The 22,208-nt window shown below is 47.1% G+C and overlaps 4 protein-coding genes across 4 annotated transcripts; 3 read left to right on the top strand and 1 right to left on the bottom strand.

Annotated features, from left to right (window-relative positions):
• On the top strand, positions 4,304-6,760 carry LOC8082370 (probable indole-3-acetic acid-amido synthetase GH3.1). The gene is made up of 3 exons (XM_002456413.2): positions 4,304-4,775; positions 4,873-5,777; positions 5,877-6,760. Exons 1-3 carry the CDS (start codon positions 4,444-4,446, stop codon positions 6,470-6,472), a joined length of 1,833 nt encoding a protein of 610 aa, XP_002456458.1. The 5' UTR covers positions 4,304-4,443; the 3' UTR covers positions 6,473-6,760.
• LOC8054723 lies at positions 12,957-13,881 on the bottom strand. The gene is made up of 2 exons (XM_002458567.2): positions 13,149-13,881; positions 12,957-13,044 (listed from the first exon to the last, which is right to left on the bottom strand). The coding sequence occupies exon 1, from the start codon at positions 13,879-13,881 to the stop codon at positions 13,156-13,158; it is 726 nt and encodes a 241-aa protein (XP_002458612.1). The 3' UTR covers positions 12,957-13,044; positions 13,149-13,155.
• Positions 14,054-16,068, top strand: LOC8082371 (pentatricopeptide repeat-containing protein At1g55890, mitochondrial). Its single transcript, XM_002456414.2, has 2 exons — positions 14,054-15,416; positions 15,796-16,068. The coding sequence occupies exon 1, from the start codon at positions 14,102-14,104 to the stop codon at positions 15,389-15,391; it is 1,290 nt and encodes a 429-aa protein (XP_002456459.1). The 5' UTR covers positions 14,054-14,101; the 3' UTR covers positions 15,392-15,416; positions 15,796-16,068.
• Positions 17,051-18,765, top strand: LOC8054724 (pentatricopeptide repeat-containing protein At3g13160, mitochondrial). Its single transcript, XM_021455574.1, is given in 2 exon segments — positions 17,051-17,317; positions 17,319-18,765. Coding segments are annotated over 2 exon segments (1,359 nt in total). The 5' UTR covers positions 17,051-17,116; the 3' UTR covers positions 18,477-18,765.

Below are 22,208 nucleotides of genomic sequence, written 5' to 3' on the forward strand. Positions count from 1 at the left end.
CACCCTAGGTGTAGAATATTATTCTACACCGCAAGTCAAAATTGAGCAGAAAAAATACTGAGCAATACTGAACAATATTCAGTATCATCCAGTCGTACACCCAGGACCACGAAATACCGAATAATACTGAAACACGGGTACTGAACAATACTGAATTTTGTTCAGTATAACACTTTGGTGTAGAATAGCACTTATATATATATATATATATATAAACATATTGTTACGCCACTGTGCATCCGATCAATGATCGGTGCCGCCTCCGATCCGGCCCTGCGAAGCCTGGTGCCTTCAATCATGGTTCCAAACCAAAACCATCTCGTGACAGGTCTGCTCTCAATTATAAGATGCAGAAAGAATGAAGCCATGATTCCTGCTCCTGCAGCAGTAACTCAATCCGATAATAAGGACTTTGTTTGGATCATTGTGATTATAATAATCAGCTAAAATAATTTAATTCTGATATAAACATGTTAAATCATGATGTGGATTATTATAATCAAAGCACCATATTATAATAATCTTATAATCCATCTCATACATGTTTTTCTTGTTATGAGTGTTTGTTAGTTGAACCAAGAATGATCCAACTTAATTATTTAGGAATCCAAATACTCTGATTATTATACTTAATTTAGATTATAAAAATCTATGTGCAGTCTAGATTATAATAATCCAGCAGTGATCAAATAGACCCTTATTTGATGAAGGGTTGATAACGAGTAAAGTCCACCAGCGGTCCTTGAACTTATTTACTTATGTCATTCTAGTCTCTAAACTTACAAATCAATCGTTTGAGTCCTCAAACTTGTCCATCGCGATGTCATTTTGGTCATTAAATTTGTAAATCACTCATTTAGGTCGTCAAATTTGTTCAGTTATGGCATCCCAGTCCCTAAACCTGTGAATCATCCGTTTAGGTCATCAAACTTGTTTAGTATGTTATCACGGTCCCTAAAAATTGTAGATGTTGTAATTTTATAAATTCAGTATACATTTATAGAATAGTTCAAAAATTATAAATCTAATTTTGTTAGACTCTGGTAACATGTATTTTAGATTAGATAAAATAATCACCATGTACTTTTCCATAAATTCTATAAATTTACAGGATAAACGACACGAATTCTGTCTTGTTTGTTTGGCTGATAAGCCATGACAAAAATTACTGGTCGCTGATTTATTCTGAGAGAAAAACATTGTTCAATGGCTGGTAGACTCCATAAAATTATTAAGAGCGCATCTGACAGACAAGATCGACGATTGTCGAAGTCACAAGTCATGAACTTCTGCCGGACCCGGACGTACATTACCAGTAGTTGTTCCGCTAGGGCAAACCAGCACGAGGCCTTTCGGAGTTGTCCCAGTTTGCCTGCGTACTTGCGTCGATCGTGTACGTACGTCGTAGTCGTAGGACCCCAACAAAAGCTACGAGCTGGCGCCGCTTGCATGCAAACCGCGGAGCCGTGCGCCGTGGCCCGTGGCCAGACGGCGACCGCAGAAACGAACCCCGGCATGCAAGATCCACGGCCTTCTCCGGGGTGACCCTCCATCGGTTCGCTGTGCGCGCGCGGCTCGTTCTTTCTCCATTCGCCGGGGCCAACACCGATCGAGATTCACAAGGGCCGGCGTGCGGCGCTCTAGCTGTATACAGGTCTCGCGGCCCCGGACGACACGACAGACGCCTACCGACCCCTGCTGTACTCTCGCTCGCGATCGATCGATCGAGTACGTCGGGTAGCTAGAACGAGAGCCGACTCCCACACGCGCGCGGCTTGTCTGTCCCCGTGTGGGGCACGCGGCACGGGCACGTGAGCTGCCTACGCCCGAGTGGCAGCGCGCGTCGACGCATCGCCCGCGCATCATGCTACTGTTCCGCCGCTGTCTGCACACACACCTTTGCTTTTTTTGGGCGACGCGGCGACCGTACGTGCACTGCAACGCATGCAGGTCCTTCTCGCTTGCTCCTGTTTCTGGCATATGGCCCTAGCTAGCATCCATCCGATTCTGTTACGTGTAGCTTCCACTTTTCCAAGCGCTTGCTGGCACAGAGCTTGGACAGGCGCACGTTCCGTGGCGTCGTGCATTTGCCCGGCCGTAGTATGTCTCGATCTATTAAATTCTAATCGCACGTCTGATCTGCATGCAACTGACATACTAGTAACATTTTTGTCGAATCAAAATGACATTTTCCCTGACTTGATCTGACAGGAGCCTACTAGTCCTCAACGATAGCATAGTTTAATCGTGGAGATGGAGATAACCACAACAGAGGAGTCCGAAAAACAAGAGAGAAATATCTTTGCTCTTGGTTCTAACCCGCCGGTGTGCCTAGAGTTCCCATTGGCTGTTTGATCCCGCGGTCTCCTAGTCCGGGCACATCTCGGACGAACATGCATGATGTGCAAAAGTTAATTTCCCGAATGATTACATCTACCCTCACACGTCACAAGTTTGACCAAATCAAAACGGGAGGGCTAGCTAAGAACAGATGGCGAATTGGAGGAGCAGCTGGGGTGGTACTAAGGCCTTGTTTAGTTCTAAAAAATTTTGCAAAATTTTTCAGAATCTGATGCTTGTATTTAGTATTAAATATAGACGAAAATAAAAACTAATTACACAGTTTGGTCGGAATTGACGAGACAAATCTTTTGAGCCTAGTTCATGATTGGACAATATTTGTCAAATACAAATAAAAGTACTCATATTCCTATTTTGCAAAATATTTTTGGAACTAAATAAGGCCTAAAATCATCAAAAGCGATCAGCAGATCGCAGCGCACGACGACGGGAGCGAGATATAGTACAGTACAGGCCAGGGCGTCGAAGACGGGGGCTGCACGCCGGGAAACGATGCAGCTGCCGGCCTTTCTGCGAGCACGCTAGCTACGGAAGCAACTCGCCCGCGCGCCGTGTCGGCCGCGCGGTGCCGCCGAGCATGCATGCGCGCGGGCGCGCGCGCACACGGCCGGGGGAGCCCTCCGAGGCGCCCCTTGCTTGTTCAAGCTCGTCGCTTGCTGTTGATGCATGGCCACTCTGCATAGCTGGTGGTCAAGTACGTACTACTCCTACAATATTTCTTGGGGGAAGAGGTGAAGATCCCGACGCTATGTGAACTGCCGCTAGCTGAATCCTATAGAAAACCCCGCGCGCACTTTTTGTTACTGCTGGAGGAAGCAAGAACGGCAGGTGGTGGTCCTTCTTAGTCTTGAGCCATTCGAGGTTACATATTGTCTTCGGTTTGATCAAGTTTTTCTTAAAAATGATTATACTTTTGTGATACCGGATTTGTATGATAAAATATGTACGTTATGCAATGTAGATCTATAATTTATCCTTTTTATACACAAAGTAGATGTTGATACTTTTATGTATAAACTTGGTCAATACAACTTTATTACAGCTTGATAAAACTTATATATATCTCTTATATATTTTAGGATGGAGTAATTTTTTTTTGAAAAAAAGGTAAAGTATAAGTAGACATGTGAGTTAGCAAGCGACCTTTCTTGTTTATAGCATCACGTGGTAATGCCGTTTAAGAAGAAAAAAAAATACAAGCTCAAATTACACTAAGAGACAACTTGGTTAAAACTGGCAATTTGGTGTTGTATGTCATTTAGCAGTTCTCTTGTTAATGTTTGGATCCACCAGTTAAACTTTAGATGACTAAATTTAGGTGTTAGGAATCCAAACGTTCATGCTAAAAGACCAGCTAAAATTTAGCTAAGTTTAGCTGTTTCAACCTAGCTAAACTCAGCAAAAGTTTAACTAGTCTATTAGCTAGAGGATCCAAACACCACAGCTAAAGTTTAGCTAAGAGAACTTTAGCTAGCTATATTAACTTTCAAATTTTAACTAGCTAAGCTTTAGTTGATAGTTGAGTGGATCCAAACAAGACCTAAAGCTGGTGCATTAATTACTAAGGCAAGTTAGGAAGTCAAAATCGATGACATAAATGGTATGGCAAATATTTTGAGCGATTTGCATTGCCAGCCATCGAGCTGGAAAACAAAAGATTTACTGCTATTCATGTAGTATCAAATTAAAAGAAGTTAACAAGGGACAACTCTACAAAACCTATATAACTGAATCCAAACAGACATTCCACAAACAATGTTGCAATTATGCTCGCCACAAGTCCAGTACTAGACCAGTACCGAGAGTCAGCAGTGGTCAGTAGTACTAACTGATGGGTACGCCCAGCTGGCGACCAAGTAGCAGTACTTTGACTGCGCTCCCCCTATCCTCTCTCTATATAAACCCCCGCAGCCGCATTTCACTCGCACACACCACACAGCAAACACACGCCCACAACTGCGCAGTGGCCACGCACCAAATAACACGCCTCGTGTCGACCAGCTAGCGAGCGAGCGCCAAGGCACGAACGACTGCACTAGCAAGCGCAAGCGCACGCGCACGCGCCGTACGCACTGCAGTGCCATGCCGGAAGCACCGACCACCAAGACAACCCTGCCGGCCGGCGGCTTTGGCCCCGGGGCGCACCGCGAGGCGCTCGAGTTCATCGAGCATGTCACGGCGAACGCCGGGAAGGTGCAGCGGCGCGTCCTCGCTGAGATACTGACGCAGAACGCGCCGGCCGAGTACCTGCGCCGCTACGGCGTCCCGGGAGGATCCGCCGACGCCGTCGAAGCCTTCCGCCGCGTCGTCCCGCTCGTCACCTACGAGGGCCTCCAGCCGGACATACTCCGCATTGCCAGCGGCGATACCTCGCCGATCCTCTCAGGCAAACCCATCTCCGAGTTCCTCACGAGGTATGTAGTATATTCATCGATCTAACCATCACGACGCTGCTGTGTGGCTGGTCATGGAAACATGTACTGATAAATTGACGATGTTTGTGTGAGCCAGCTCTGGAACATCCGGAGGGGAGAGGAAGCTGATGCCGACCATCGCCGACGAGCTGGACAGGAGGTCGTTGCTGTATAGCCTGCAGATGCCGGTGATGAGCCAGTCGGTGCCGGGGCTGGACAAGGGCAAGGCGATGTACCTGCTATTCGTGAAGGCGGAGTCGCGCACACCCGGCGGGCTGGTGGCGCGGCCGGTGCTAACGAGCTACTACCGGAGCCGGCAGTTCCTGGAGCGGCCGCACGACCCCTACACCGAGTACACGAGCCCCAACGAGGCCATCCTGTGCGTGGACTCGTACCAGAGCATGTACACGCAGCTGCTGTGCGGCCTCGTCCACCGCGCCGACGTGCTGCGCGTCGGCGCCGTGTTCGCCTCGGGCTTCCTCCGCGCCGTCCGCTTCCTCGAGAAGCACTGGCCGCGTCTGTGCCGCGACATCCGCACGGGCACGCTCGACCCGGAGATCACGGACCGCGCCGTGCGCGACGCCGTCGTCGGCAGGGTACTTCGCGGCGCCAACCCGGCGCTTGCCGACGAGATCGAGGCCGAGTGCGCGGGACCGTCATGGGAGGGCATCATCCGGCGCCTGTGGCCCCGCACCAAGTACATCGATGTGATCGTGACCGGGGCTATGTCGCAGTACATCCCGACGCTGGAGTTCTACGGCGGGGGGCTGCCTCTGGCGTGCACCATGTACGCCTCTTCCGAGTGCTACTTCGGCCTCAACCTGAAGCCCATGTGCAAGCCAGGCGACGTGGCATACACGCTCATCCCCACCATGTGCTACTTCGAGTTCCTTCCTCTCCAGTGCAGCGACGGCAAGGCGGAGCCGAGCCACCGCGACCTGGTTGGCCTCGTGGATGTGAAGCTCGGTCACGAGTATGAGCTCGTGGTCACCACCTACTCCGGTATGTGTTTGTCTTCTGACATCTTCGATCGAAAAGCATGCATGGAAGATCCAGTAGACGATTGTTATGAACGTTCTATGTGATGACGATCGATGACAGGGTTGTATCGGTACCGCGTGGGCGACGTGCTGAGGGTTGCCGGCTTCAAGAACGAGGCGCCGATGTTCAAGTTCATCAGGCGGCAGAACGTGGCGCTGAGCATCGACTCGGACAAGACGGACGAGACGGAGCTGCACGCGGCCGTGAGCGGCGCGGTGCAGCACCTGGCGCCGTTCGGCGCGTCGCTGGTGGAGTACACCAGCTACGCCGACGCGGCGACCATCCCGGGCCACTACGTGCTGTTCTGGGAGCTGCGCGCGGGCAGCACGGCGGTGCCGGCGTCCGTGTTCGAGGACTGCTGCCTGTCGGTAGAGGAGGCGCTCAACAGCGTGTACCGGCAGTGCCGGGCCTGCGACAAGTCCATCGGGCCCCTGGAGATACGCGTCGTGTCCGAGGGCACCTTCGACAAGCTCATGGACTACGCCATCAGCCGCGGCGCGTCCATCAACCAGTACAAGGCGCCGCGGTGCGTGCGCCCGGGGCCCGTCGTGGAGCTGCTCGACGCAAGGGTGCAGGCCAAGTACTTCAGCCCCAAGTGCCCCAAGTGGAGTCCAGGGAACAAGCAATGGAACGCCGCCAGCAACGGGGACGCCTGATGAGTGACCTTTTCAGCCGGACGGAGTGACGATGGATGCATGGTTTGGGTTGGTACTTACATCATCAGTATATGAATTTTCAGAGGCAGCGAGGAATTGATAGTTATGGAATGATGACCTAGGGTATCTAAATCTTTTGATTTTTGAATCTTTTTTCTTTATCTCTGTAATATCTCCTGTGTTTCTTTCAGGTCGTGTATTTTGCTATGCACTTAGCTTGGTGCATGTCAGTTACATATACTAAGTTACTACTTTTATATTAGCAATATATACGGAATGGATTTTTCTGTGTCAAACTAAAAGAGTTACATTATTGCAAAAGTAGATTGTAGTAAATTACTAGTCGTACTGTACTTATGGACTTTGTTCTTTCTTCTTTCTGTTGGATTTATATTTGCTTCTCTCTTTTTGAGAACGTACTAAAAAAAAGAGTTGAAAGCATGCTTTCCGGGAGTATACGTAGGAGTAGTAGTTCAGTAGTACATCACGTTTTCTCATTTCCAGCAGTACTCATGTACTCCCTCCATCCCAAATTATAAATCATTCCAAAAATCTGGTTAAATTATCTCAAGTTTGACTAAATTTATATGGTAAGATAATAATATTTATGGCGTCAACTTAGTATCGCTACATTGTTCATTAATTATATTTTTGTATTATACTTATTTTATGTTATAAATCTTTTATTTTTTTTTTATAATTTTGTTCAAAGTTGAGATGTTTTAACTCTTCAATATTTTTGAAATGACTTGTGATTTGGGATGGATGGAGTAACTCTTTTTATGATCCATGTACTACTCATTTTCGGACCACCGGTAGTAGTCATCACGTTTTCTCATTTCCCCTTTTTTTTTCCCCAAAAAAGCAATGGCGTGTGCCAGGCGTAGTATATCTATCGAAAAAGAAGGGCACGTTTTCTCATTTTCTAATCAGGTTTGGTAGTTATAGGTTTGTTTTTTCAAGTGGATGCGAATTTTTTAATGTTTAGCTGCTACTCCAGGCAATTTTAAGCCATCGTCTAATGACAGGAATATTTTATTTAGAGGAACTCTAAGAGACTCTCTAGATCTTTTCTAAATGCTAGGAATAGAGATTTTGATGAAAAGGTTACCCTCCAACAATTTGTCTAAATGGTTATGTAAATATAGCTATCTTTTATTCTGAATTTTTCGCTAGTCAAAAATAGAAGACGAGAATTACTCTCTAGAGTGTGCACGAGAGATAGAAAAACTGTTGCAGAGTGAAAAAATATAGAAGCGATTTTTATGGAAATGATTCTCTAAATGATGATTTAGAGAGTGAGATTTGCAAAAAAATTTGGAAATGCTCTTAGCCATCTAATCAACATTCGATATATAGCCCTCAAATGGTACAACAATATTAAGCTATGTATAGTTGTAGTTTTAGGTGATTTAATTTAATAAACATAAAAACAATTGAAAAGTGCCAAAGTTGTTAATTTTAACTTATTTAGTACTTTTGAGTCAGCAGGTCTTCTTTTAGAATTTAGAATGAAGGCGTGCTGCACAACCACCAGGCCGCTACCCTGAGCATAAAATAATATAGTTAGTCTCAATATCAACTCTAAAGCTGTTAATCAGTCAAAAAAGATAAGTGTTTCCATTCTTTTTATTTTGTATGATGAAATTGGCAACAGATCCTTTTAGCTGCTAATTGAGAGTATTCGAAATTTTCCTTTTCTGCTATTAAAGTTGAATTGGTGTGTTTGATAAATCATGCATCCCTATGCATCAATACATTTTTTGTTTAGAAAGTTTTTTAGTGCAATGTAGAACAAAGGAACAACCAAGTAGGTGCTATGCAGCTTTTCAATAAGAAAAAAAATAATCTAAATTCAAGTCGAGGAGAACTCGTACTTGATTGGTTGAGTGTCTAACTGCACCTCCTACTCAATCGATAGAGCTAAACACACTTTCTGTATAATCTAACACCCTTATGCAACCAATAGCCTATTTGGAATGTGTAAAACTTTCTTCATTTCAATGTTTTTCCTATGAAATTCCTGCATAATTTTTATGAAATTTCTGCATTCCAAATGCCCGTGATACTAGTATTTGAAAGTTGTTATGACGAGGAGGAAGAAAACATGCCCGTGGTACTACTCTTTATGGAAGTTGTCATGATGAGAAGGAAGCTATAGAGCTAGGTCTATCCATGTCTGGGCCAAGTCACTCCTTGTCTTGGGAGGAGCATGTCCTACTCCATAAAAAACAAAGACTAAAAAGAGAGTACCATCAACTCCCAAGACCCAAACCAAGCCGGTAAGCCAATTTTCACTTTAGCTAACTATCCATTTCAGGCAGACAGAGAGTTGAGACCACGAGGCACATATTATCATAATAGTAGGAGTACCTTCGTGCAAAACTTTGGTGCAAATATTTACCTACGGTATGAAGATATATATGCTCCCCATAAAAAAAGAGAGATGTTTTACATGAATATATGAAAGAGGCTTTATTTTAAAATGAAATATTGCTCAAACATTAAAAAAGAAGAGGGTACAATTAGAACACTATGTACTACAGTATGCTTTTCGATCAGCTTGGGTGTTAGTAGAGTGTCGGAGAAGTTCTGGCATACTGGTGCGGTCATAAATGTTGTTTTGCGATTGCACTTTGCTCCCCTTTGAACTTTCTTTGCCAGGGCGTCTTCGATCACTGGCAGCTCAATCTGACTAGGCGTCTAGCTAGGCCTCTGAAGATGACAACGATCGAGCTAGCACGGAAACAAGTCTAATAATGAATAGTACGGGCGTGACTTTGTGCTCCAGCGTTATACTAGTAGCTTAATTAGTTGTTCTAGATCGAGAGCACGGCGCGCTTATACGTGGACATGGATGCCAATCTTCCGGGAGCGGCGAGCGTTTGGATAAGGTCTTTTGCACACAAAGGCACACAAAGAGTGAAAAGCACACACCGATACACACACACTCTACACATAAAACATAGGCAAGCAAACTCTTACAAATTTCAGCGGTTGGATCACAAAGACATCGACCGATCATTGATCCAAAAGGCCAAAACGTTTGTTCACCTCAGTACTCGGGGAGCTGGCGATCGGCAGATGGAGAGGGGCAGACAAAGCCAAAAGGCCGAAAGGCGTTGCGTAAAGCGGGAACAGGTGAGGCATCCATGTGGGCGGCACGGTACAAAGCGGACAGGGCGGCCCCCGGCGCGGTGGCGCACCTTGGCGGTTGCGGCGGCAATGATCCCCGGCTCCGGGCGTGCGCGGCTGGCTGGGGTTGGGGCTGGCACGGGTAGAGGGGCACTGGTCCCAGTGCTGTATGCCGGCCAAACGTGCGTGCAACCGCCTATCATGCTTGCATTGCCCTCGTCCAGACTAGTTGTCAGATCATTTTGACCTGGTCATCCGGTCCAGTCTCGTCAGCGCACTAGTCCAACTGGTCAACAAATTCGATCAGTCAGACCCATACAGTCCTGCAGTCTTGCATGACACCGAGCACGAGTACTGTTAACTGCAATGCCTCCCAACGAAGCGGTACTCTACTGTACTGTACATTACTCTACTCCCATCCTATGCCAATACAACAGAAATTCTTAATAAGCTGGGTTCTTGATAAGATCCTTCAGAATAAGCGACAGTGGTTGGGCTGGCCGGTTGGGCGGGAGTTAAAGAAGCAGGGGGCACACGTGTAGCAGGGGACATGTTGCCCGGCCGTGCCCGCGCTCATGCCATGCCATGCCACGCCGGTGGGTTAATGCAGATGCAGGAGACGGGGGCGATGACGGGGGGGCCAGCCTGGTGGCTGGTGCGCGTCTTGTCGTAGCCCGGCAGCCCCCCTCGACGTGGCTCGCTCCGCGGCCCCGGCCGGCCCATCACTCCGTCGCCACATCCCACGCGCGCTGGCCGTCGTCAGCCGAAGGAGAAAAAAAAAAAAGGCATCGCATGCGCGCGAGCGCGCTCCCGCTGGCCGCTGCGCCTCCAACTCCCGGCCGCGACCGCGGCAGCCGGCAGAGCAGGGATCGGATAGGAATGCGCCCATGCCTCCTATTCCTATGCGCCATCGATGGATGGCCCGGCCTGGCTACCAAAGGCATATTTACAATACCAGATGAGATGAAGATGAGTAACAGTGTGACACACTAAACACAGGGAGGCAGGAAGTCAGAGCGGCCATTGAATCCCTTGTCTGGTAACGTTTGGTGCCATCCACTCTCCGACCCCGGGCCCCGCGTTTGATTCCCAGACCCAGCAAGTACGCGCCAAAAAGGGTTTCCTTCATTCGCGTCAGTGTGATCGATCGAGCCATCTAGTTGGACTGATAAATAAATGGCGGGGAATTCTGGTTGCGTTGCGTTGCCACCCCCTCGCTCATTACTCCCGCCGGCCCAGCCCCCGTCGAATCACCAGGCGGGAGACATGCCACTGTGCGCGGACCATGACGCGGCGACGTGGCTCAAGGCTTTCTGATCGAGCTGCTGCCTTTGCCTCCGCGCGCGCACGGTGGCGCGCGGCATCATTGGTGATGCGCTGCATCTTGCACTGCGCCCGTGCATGGGAGTGGGACAGCGACGAGGCCGCGGACATTCCCAGCTACCGGCGGGGCCGCGCCCTCCATCCTGGTCGCTATCCTACCGCACGCCCGCAGGTGCGATGCCGGCGCTGTGTCTTTGAGACCGTGGCAACTGTGAGCGATTCAACCCTCCGCACGCGCTCCATCCAATCCAACTGTCGAGATCGGAGATCGATCGGACACTGTTTCCTTTCCTTGAGGCGCGCATGTGCACGACGGCCAACAGTGGCCGTGCCTGTTGTTTTGCGATAAACATCTAGTGGCCCTTTCTCCCCAGCAGAAATGGCGGGAGACCTTGCCCCCCCTTTTTTTTTTTCTTCATCTGATCTGATGATGAGAGCCCAGCTGGGACTCGTATTATCATCAAGCCCAATCGTTATTAACTAGGAGGTCTGTGTCTCTATGTGTCCTAACTTTAGGCCCAAGTTTGGATGGATGTTCTCCTGCTGGGCCTAGGGGTGTCTGTCACTTTCTACCCTGCTATCTATATTTAGCAAATGATGAGATGAGACCATGCTGATTGTCAGTTTGTATATGTGACGTGTGCTCTCCCGCTGCCGTCGGGCGTAATCTCCCAGATGATTGGCGTCGTAGGGCCGCTCTTTGGTCCGGTGACAATAATGTCTTGTCACCCCTTCAGTCCTTCACAATCATAGTGTTTGATGGCCTAGCAACGGGTTCTAAGGACATGGCATCCGGCATTTGGTAATACAGAACTTATGTTTGCTGCTTAAGCTCATCCACTGGCTTCACTGCAGCCGAGGGCTTGGCATAGGGCCAGTGGGCTTTTTTGGCGACAATGGAGGGTGATCCCGATTCACAGCCAATGGGAGGTCCGGTATTCCTTGCTGGACACCTGTAAGGCTGTAACAGGCCATTACCAAGTTTCCCTATCCTCTTCAGTCACTGCAGACTGCAGGCAGCGCAAGAGCACCGTGCGCTAGGTGATGGGAGTCCGGGCTCTCTAGCACAGGCACAATCGTGCCGCTCCTGTCACCGGTGGGGTGCAAAAAATCGTCACCGAGACCTCATTGTCTGAAGAAGCAGATTGCAGGCTAATAAGGCCTTGTTTAGTTCACTCCAAAAATCAAAAAGTTTTCAAGATTCTCTATCACATCGAATCTTACGGCACATATGCATGAATTATTAATTTTAGACAAAATCAAAAACTAATTACACAGTTTACCTGTAAATCACGAGATGAATCTTTTGATACTAATTAGTCTATAATTAGATAATATTTGCCACAAACAAACGAAAGTACTACAGTAGCGAAATCTAAAAAGATTTCGCATCTAAACAAGGCCTAAATCCTTTCAGTATGTATGACACTGCAGGTCTTTACAAACTCCTCAAGGCAAAGGACGGCGCCCCACATTCAGAGACCACGTTTATTTGGAAGAACGCGGCGCCGCCCAGAGTTCAACTTTTCATTTGGTTTTTGACGCAATGGAGAATTCAGGGTCAGATTAATTTGCATCGGAAGAAAACCATGGATTCCGACTTGTGAAGTCTGTGGCTTGGCAGAAGAAAGTGCTGCACACATTATCAGTGAGGTGGCCTTGTTCAGTTTGGTGGGGAAAATCCCCCCTCAATCCCCTTGTTCATAACATGCAAGGGACTGAAATAAGACAACTTTTTTAGCTCATTTACGATGATCCTAGAGCCTGTTTGCCCCTTTGCTAAACTTTAGCTAGCTAAAATTATTTTAACTATTCTTAGGTGATTAATGGGACTAAACTAAAATAGTTAAAGTTTAGCTATTTAGTAAGGGGAACCAAACAGGACCCTAATATTCGTAATAACAAGCAGATAAAAAAATGGAGCAGGGGGATTCTGACCTCTGAAGTTAGCATGATCATCTATGCTTAACGCTTTAAAATCGGTTTCAGGGTGCAATGGCCACTTAGAGTTGGAGACTTTTGGTCATTGTCATTTGTAGTAGCTACTTGCATACTCAGATACTCATACAACTTCATACCATGCCTCAAGACTAACCATGACAACTGAAAACAACCTAATCACAAAACAGAAAGAAGCTGCATTACTCAAGTTTATTAAAAAAAATCCTAAGCTCGAAAATAGAAAATAATTAAGCAGAACACTAATAAAAAAACAGACCAATGAATCAATGAGGGTTGGTTTTGGTTCTGTAACTTCTCAAGATGACGATGTTCACAATTGAACCATCCAGTGTAGCATTCGTCACCTTCACGATGCGCGACTTCCTGAAAAGGTGGTCAACGTTGGACAAGCCGACGTGACGGTCGACTGCGATCGCGATAGCGCCACCGCGTCGGACGGTGCGCTCGATCTCGGTCGCGAACCGGGACGGGAAGAGCGCGCCGGTGAGCGCGCCCGGGTCGTCCGACAGCACAACGTCGAAGGCGCCGTCGAAGAATGGGAGGTTGTGTGCGTCCGCTCGGCGGACGAGCGGCGGGAAGTCGACGAGATCAACGGCCGTGACGTCCCCGACGCCGGCCGCGTGGAGCGCGTCCGCGACCAGCCCCGCGCCTGCGGCGACGCAGAGCACGCGGGAGGATTCGCCGAGGACGCGGAGACGGCGGAGAGGGGCGAGAGTGGACGAGGAGAGGGCGGCGCCGCGGCGGCGCCAGCGCCGGGAGGCCCGGAGCTTGGCGAGGCGGAGGTCCGGGTCCACGACGCGGCGGGATGCGGCGTCGCAGGAGGTGCGCGGGAAGGGCGCCAATGATAGGGATGAATATGTTGGCGAGCCGCTGCCTCCGACGATGCAGTAGGAGGAGGAGTGGCGGAACAGGTGCAGCATTGCGGCGGTGGCGACGGCGGCCAGCGCGATCGACACGCGGTTCAGCAGCCGCCGGACGTGCCCGTCCATGGCCGTCGCAGCACGGTGGGGCCTTGTGCGAGCGGCCCTCTGAGCCCCGATGCGGCGAGTAATGGGCCAAGGAGGTTCGTTCGGATGTGCTACCTGGTTTGGTTGGGCTAACAAATGACGGCCCAAATACGGTGCGCATCTCGCAAAAACCTCCGGCCTCCAACTCCAGGGGCTCCCGTCGTCTCGACGCAAACCCCAGCCGCCGTCACGTCACGCCCCCATGGCCATGGCCACCCCCGCCGCCTGCTACCGTACGCGCCGCCTCTTCAGCATCTTGTCCACGGCGACTCCGTGCGCTCGGCCACCCAACAATTTGGTGCCCGAACCCGCGCCGGCCCAGAAAGCGGCAGCCGGCGAGGCGGAGGCGAAACCCAAGGCGGGCCGCAACCGCCGGAATCCCCTCGGCAAAATCATGCGGGTCATTTCCGAGGAGCGCGATCCGGACAAGCTGGTATCCCAGTTCATCGCCGCGTCCACGGCGTCTCCACGCTTCCGCGACAACCGCCGCGTGTACGAGGTGGCCGTGTCTCGCCTTGCCTCCTTCGGCCGCCGCGACGCCGTCGCGGCCCTCCTCGACTCACAGAAGCCCTTCCTCGAGGCCTCCAACGAGGACTTCACCGTGCGCATCCTGCGCCTCTATGGCCGCGCCTCCATGCCGTCCCACGCCGCCGCGACCTTCGTTGGCCTTCCCCCGAAGCACAAGTCCGTCGCGGCCTTCAACGCCCTCCTCGCCGCATACGTCGACACCGGCGACTTCGATTCTCTCGCCATTGCGTTGGACGAGATCCCGGGCTCTCAGAAAGCCGAACCCTCGGCCGCCCTCGATGTCATTTCGCTCATGGACAAGTGCGGTCTGACCCCCGATATGGTATCTTTCAACTCTCTGCTTAATGGGTTTTACAACAATGGTCGCTTTGACAAGGCCGAGAAAATCTGGGAGATGATGAAGGAGAGGAATCTTCAGCCGAACGCAAAGACCTACAATGCAAAGCTTCGGGGTTTGGTTGCTGAAGGGAGAATGGAGGATGCAGCTGCTGTGATTCAGAGGATGCTCAAGGAAGGGCCTAAACCTGATTCAGTATCCTACAATGAGCTGATTCGAGGGTACTGCAAAGAAGGGAGGTTGGATGAGTCCAAGAAGGTATATGATGAGCTGGTAAAGAATGGATATGCACCAAATAAAGGCACATTTGAAACCCTCATACCATGTCTTGTGGAGGTCGGGGAGCTTGATCTTGCTCTAAATTGTTGTCAGGAGATCTTTAATAGGAAGTGCAGAGTGAAATGTTCATTGCTGCAGGCAGTAGTGACCGCATTAGTTGCTGCATCCAGAGTCGAGGAGGCCAGAAGGATTGTTAAGCTTGGGTGGAAGAACAACTATCCTCCAAGGCATTTGAATATACCAGCACTTAAGGGAAAAGACAATAATGTTGATGCTGAGACTGACTGCAATGATTCTGTACCGTATGAAGAGGGGAGTGAGGAGGAAGTGGAGTCTAAAATTGCTTGATGGTGAGGAGGATATATTTTTGAAGGTTAGCTATTGATCTGTCATGCCCATGCACACAGTACCTGTTCTACTATTTTGTTGGTCTCTGTCATGCCGATACAAAAACATTAAGAATGCATGTAAACTGCAATCCTTTAACAAGATAGTGGTTAATTTCGCTTTTGTGCAGTAATATGCTTTGTAAAATAATAGCTACTTGTGACAACACGATATTTACAGCAAATACTTGGTGCTCCCTAGAATGCTTAGCATGAGGCAAGTGTTCATGATGCATTCGAATCATAATGGCTGTCGTTGGTAGCAATCAAATGAAAGATAATCAACAGTGCCTATGTAAAAGATAGTAAGCTGGTCTCCAATAATACCACTGCTAGCTCCTCACTCTGTTTCAAACTGTAAGTCAGGATCGCCAAGAAGCTGCTGGGGAACACGTGCATCAACTCGGCGCCGCTGTTGATGGACGAAGATTGTGGACAAGAAGGCCGAGCTGACTGAGGCACTGAGCTGGATCTCCAGCTGCTTATGCTAATGACGCACAGACTGTGATTCTGTAATCGGTGACACAGTCTGTAGTACAGACACAGTTTGCGTTCAAAAACTTTTTTAATTTTGATACTGTAGCACTTTCGTTTTTATTTAACAAACATTGTCCAATTATGGAGTAACTAGACTTAAAAGATTCGTCTCGTAATTTACAGGCAAACTGTGCAATTAGTTATCTTTTTTATCTATATTTAATATTTCATGCATGTGCCACAAGATTCGATGTGATGGAGAATCTTGTAAAGTTTTGAGTTTTTGGGTGCATCTAAACAAGACCTAAACCAGGCCTGTAATATGTTGGGAGCTATGTTCTGGATTGTGGTCTTTCTGGGAGTTGCTGCTTTAGCTTGACTTGAAAGGGGGAAATCGTTGGCTGTTTGACTTTCTGTTGTTGCGGCTAGGTTAGTCTCTGAGTAAGTAGCTAGAGTTGGTTGTCTTCTCTCGGTCTTTTATTTGATCTTGGTTCATTGGTTGTTCCTTTCTATACTTGTACAAACTGATGTATTTCCGTTTTATCGATAGAAAATGTGGTTTCCTCGTTTCGAAAAAAAACATAGCCTTTGCTATGTAACTACGAAAATGTTATGGAAAAGCCAAAATCACTTGAAATTTAAAACAGAGAGTAGTTAGCTTTAACAAAGCAAATAAACATGTGGATCCCGCTTGACGACTTCGTGTATGGTATAGTATATGGACATTTCATATGTGAACCTAGATGAGTCGCACTTTTTGTTAGTAGAGTCAAAGTGACAAGCTAGTTCCCACAGCAGTATTGATTCATGTATAGTGATGATACCTTTTTTTTTTTTTCTTACTTTCATCAGACCATCTTATCTGATCAGATAACTAATCGTCAGAACAGTGAACTGACAAGTATTACAGGATGGTGCACTGACTACCAATTTGCCACACTTCAGATTGTTGCCTTGAAGTATATAGTCCTCCTAGAAGGTATAATTTTAATTGAAGTATACATGAACGTTAGTATCTGTACTAAGATTGAACAGTGAAATTAACGAGGGAGAGGCGGCAGCAATGAGCAGGGTGGTCCAGCTGGGTTGTGCGCTGGGCTGCAAAAGTTCACGGCCCAAGTAGGCTGTACAGCAAATGCGAAAGCGAAACCCTCCCAGTCGGCTAGCCGCAACCCCAACCCCGCCGTCGCGTTGCCCCCACCCCGTTGCCATGGCCTCCCCCGCCGCCGCTTCCCCCGCACGGCGCCTCTTCTCGACCAAGCCACGCACCCGACCACCCAAACCGGCGCCCGAGCCCGCGCAGGCTTCGAAAGCGCCGGCCGGCCAGGCGGCGGCGAAACCCGACGAGCGCCGCGAGTCCCGGAGTCTCAACAAAACCCTGAAGGCCATCTTCCGGGAGCGCGATCCGGACAAAGCTGGTGTCCCGGTTCATCGCCGGATCGACCGCGTCTCGCTTCCGCAACAAGCACCGGGTGTACGAGGTGGCCGTGGCCCGCCTCGCCTCCTTCGGCCGCCACGACGCCATTGCGGCCATCATCGACTCCCAGAAGCCGTTCATCGAGGCCTCCAGCGTGGGCTTCGCCGCGCGCCTCGTCCGCCTCTGCGGCGGCGCCTCCATGCCGTCCCACGCCGCCGCGATCTTCCATGGCCTTCCACCGAAGCACAAGTCCGTCATGACCTTCAATGCCCTCCTCGCCGCCTATGTCGACGCCAGCGACTTCGACGCACTCACCACCACGTTCCAGCAAATTCCGGCCTCACACCCCACCATTATACCCACTGTATACTCTTACAATATACTCATCAGTGCGTTGTGCCAGAAGCCGGAGCTCTCGGCTGCCCTCGATGTCATCGCGCTCATGGAGAAGCGTGGTGTTTCCCCCGACATTATCTCTTTCAACATTCTGCTCAATGGGTTTTACAACAATGATAGCTTTGATGATGCCGAGAAAGTTTGGGAGATGATGAAGGAGAGGAATATTGAGCCGGATGAGAAGAGCTATAATGCAAAGCTGCGTGGTTTGGTTTCCCAAGGGAGGGTTGAGGATGCAGTTGCATTGATTGAGAGGATGCAAAAGGAGGGACCAAAACCTGATTCAGTGTCCTACAACGAACTGATTCGAGGGTATTGCAAGGAAGGGAGGTTGAATGAAGCCAAGAAGGTATATGATGATCTGATAAAGAATGAATGTGCACCAAATCGGGGCACATTTCATACCCTTGTGCCACATTTGGTGGAGGCTGGAGAGCTTGATCGTGCTCTAAGTTGCTGCCATGAGATCTTTAGTAGGAAGTGCAGAGTGCATTGCTCGTTGCTGCAGGGGGTAGTGACTGCATTGATTGCTGCATCAAGGATGGGGGAGGCTAAGAGGATCGTTCATCTTGGAAGGAAGAACTACTATCCTCAAAAACATTTGAGGATGCCACCACATACTAGAAAAGACGAGGGTTTGAAGATGCCGCAACCTGCTGGAGAAGACAATGATGTAGAAGCTGAAACTGATTCAGAAGATTCTGTATCATATGAAGATGGGTACAAGGAAGAAGAGGAGTCGAATAATGCTCAGTGAGGATATACCTTTGTAATTTAAGCATTGATGTGTCATGGTGATGCAAACTGAATCTGCTCTCCTTCTTTGCTGGCCTGATACAGCAGAATTGCCTGTACAATTGCAATTCTCTAGCACTTTAGTAAGATAATGGTTTATTTTGCTTCTCTAATGTTAGGTTGATTAGTAAAAACACCTCTACTTGTTATACATGATATTAGAATCAAACCCCTATTCTTCCCTAGAATGGCTTGTTTTGGCTTTTTTGTTGCAGGTCTTCAATATTGTTAATTACGTTTGTTTTAATGCCTTTTTCCTCTGTATTTATTTTATTCATAAACAATGTGTGAGCTTTATAATAGTTTTCATGTACTGGTGTTTGATCATGCCACTGTTTGCTTTGGCAAGCAAATGAATACATAACTCCTGAATCATTGGCCTGATTGACTCCAAGTTTGGAATATGGAAATTTCATATCTCATGGGACTTGGGCTTGATGTCACTCTAGATTGAATTACATTTCCCTAGATATTTATATTTGCATAGCAGAATTCTTTTCACTTTATAGTCATTGTTGTATTGCTTTTTCTTTGATTGAACATACCATCTTATTTGTTTTTTTTCTTGAACACATCTTACTTGTCAAATAGCTTATTATTAGATGTGCATTAACAAAAAATGCAGCTTGTTGCATACCAATTTGCCAGACTTTGGATTGCTGATTTTCTAGTACATGTTAGTGTTTCCTTTGGTAAAAGGGGGCTTGCTTTGATTTAGAATACATGTACTTATAATTTAGCACTAGCAGGTTGACTGCATTTTGCTATGGCTGGTTAAACACTGAGATGGTCTTCAGGTTTGTTTCTACAGCTAAGTTAACGGAATTAAGAATGAAGGCAAATGAGCTATTTGATCTTACTAGTTGTGAGTCACACAGATTAAAAGGGGATCAAGGTCACCATCGAACATGTATAATTTTGTTTTACATATAATTTTTTTTCTTGCACAGCTTTCAAAGTTTTTCTTTGTTAGATGCCTTTACAGTTTTCTGCCAAGTCTTGTGTTTATTGCAATAGGGGAAAAACTTGGATCTAGCTTACCTACCAAAAATGAAGAAAACATAAAGTTACTCCTTCCGTTACAAATGTAAGATGTTTTGCATCCAAAGTCAAATTTCTCTAAGTTTGACTAGGGCTGTTGGACACTTCTTTGGCGATGCCAGTGGTGGAGATGTAATAATTGTGTTGCTTACTCCAGAGTACTGTTACTTTCAACGTGGGTAGTGTTATTCATCTACCCATTTGGCGCTACAAACCTCATTAGTCATTACTTTGTTTAGGAAGCCTTGCTGCTGTATATGTGAGAATGCTTATCTAGCTGGTTTTAGCGTGTTTTTAGTTGCATAGATTTGAGTACAGAACTTAACTAGGGATCCGGCCACTTCAGTTTCTAAGGTGCTAATGCTATGGATGGGCTAGAAGAGAGTCACAGAAAAGACCGAAAGTATCTGCTTGGATACAGGGGACTTGTATCTAAAACAGTAAGGATTCAGTTTAGGTTCTGGAGCGATTCCCAAAATTGTAATTCAATGGTTGTGCCGTGGACTCATCACTCATCGGCGTTGAGGCTAAACTCTGCTCTGAACCTCGAGCCCACTCGATGTCTGAATAGTTCTTAATATTTATATTGGGGAATGTAAGGTATCCTAAAAATTCTAGGACGTATTACCATAATTAGGTTATTAATAGAAGGTGTGCATTTGAATGATAATGCCATTTTAAACTCAGTTGCAGCACGCAACAACTGAACATAGCTACGGAGTGCTATGAGCTTAGCATTTGGTCAGTTAATTGGTCAGGTCTCTCCTTGGCCTTCGGCAGCAGCCAGCAGCGTGCGTAATCAGCCGAAGCGTTCAGCAGTCCACGAGCAGTTAGGCAGAATAGAGGACGCGACTAAACAAAGATGGCTATGAAAACACCAGCTGGAGCAGAATATATGTAGGAGTACAGAAGGCTCCAAACTTGCAAAACTGTTGTCAAATGTTGTAGGTTTGGCAGGTGAGACTTTGGGGGCATCCGTAAGAGCCCACTTGCTGGCTGTAAGGTTCTTTGCAGCCTTCTTCCAGCCCACCCATACAATAGTTACCTATTCACTATTAATACATGACCTACTTGTCTCTCTCACAAAGTTTTTTGGTTCCTGTGCTCAGGCTGCCTGTAAGCTTACAGCCCGCTTCTCCTCTCTCTCCTCCCTTTTCTCCTCCATCTCAGCATCTAGCCAGCTTACAGCCCACTATAATACTTGCTCTAATCGCGGAGGAACACGGAATTTAGATTTGAACACGGAATTGTAGGCGTCGTGTGTACTACCGTTCGTGCGGTCAAATGCGTGCGAGTGCGGGATGCTGGTCAACGGAACAGAGATTAATGCTGCCTGTGCTGTGCAGCTGGTGTTGTCCAGAACCCTTGATACAAAATGCAAACATTATTAACCCTGGCGCTTAGCACTATGAGGTGCGTTAATACGGCGCCTGGTCAGACAGATTCATAGTTTCATGAGTCCCTAAACTTAGGCTAGTCTTAATGGGGTTTCATTAGGGCACTCCCAATGCTAGAAACTGTCTGTAGTTTCTATACATATTAATTTTTATAGACACTATATATAAAAACTATAGTCCCAGTAGATAGTTTCTATAGAATATTTTTTTATCCAATCATATTCATTCTCTCTCCATTCTTAGCCAATCATATCATTTCATGTCTTGGATTTTGTGTAAACATGGTTTCTAACTTAGACCCAGTTTCTATGATTTTTGCTCTCTTTCTTCGATAACTCTCTTGCCACGTCAGCAAAATGCTTAGGTGGCACTGCAATTAATATCTATAGAAACCATGATGGTTTCTGTATTGGGAGTGCTCTTAGAGTTTTATGCACATTAAATATGCTGATGTAGCGCTATATTAATGAAGAGAGATGATAAAAGTTTTATGGGAGTAGAGAGAGTTTCATCCCCATAAAACTCATATGCACTGTTTCCAAAATATTGATGTGTTGAAAACTGTGTCATGAAACTCCCATTGAGAATGACCTTAACCCCCATCCCGCACCTAGGATTTTTTTTTCATTTCATGATTTTTCTATAAAAAATGATTTTTACGAAATATATATGGTTTCTATAAAGTTTCTACTACCTCCGTCTTAGAAAGGATCGAATTCGATGCTTGGTTTAAGTCAAACTATCTTGTACTCCCTTCATTCTAAATTATAAGTCATTCCAAAAATCTTAAATAGTCAAATTATCTTAAATATGATCAAAATCATAGCGTGAATTAAGAAGAACTGTGACATCAAATAGGTATACTATGAAAATAGAGCTAATGAAGAATCTAACAATGCTTAGTTGATATCATAAATGTCTGATCAAACTTGAGATTTTTTTGACTCTCTAAAATTGTTGAAATGACTTATAATTTAGGATAAAGTAAGTATTAAACTAAACTCATTAGAAAGAATGGCAACAAAATTTATATCTTGTGTTTGCGAATTAAATATTAATATCTTTCTATACAAGTCTGGTTCAATTTCAAATACTGTAACCTAGCACTATTGTGTGGCCGGCATGAGTAACAGTAGTATGGCTCCTCTATTGTAACAGTAGTCTGTGAAGCAGCCAGCCAGCCACCAAGCCAACTTCACTGACTACTCTGGTAGTTTATTTTTTGTTGAAGGGAGAAACTGATTGCACAGTTATAT

This window comes from Sorghum bicolor, chromosome 3, assembly GCF_000003195.3.
Source record: "Sorghum bicolor cultivar BTx623 chromosome 3, Sorghum_bicolor_NCBIv3, whole genome shotgun sequence".
NCBI classification, from domain to species: Eukaryota; Viridiplantae; Streptophyta; class Magnoliopsida; order Poales; family Poaceae; genus Sorghum; species Sorghum bicolor.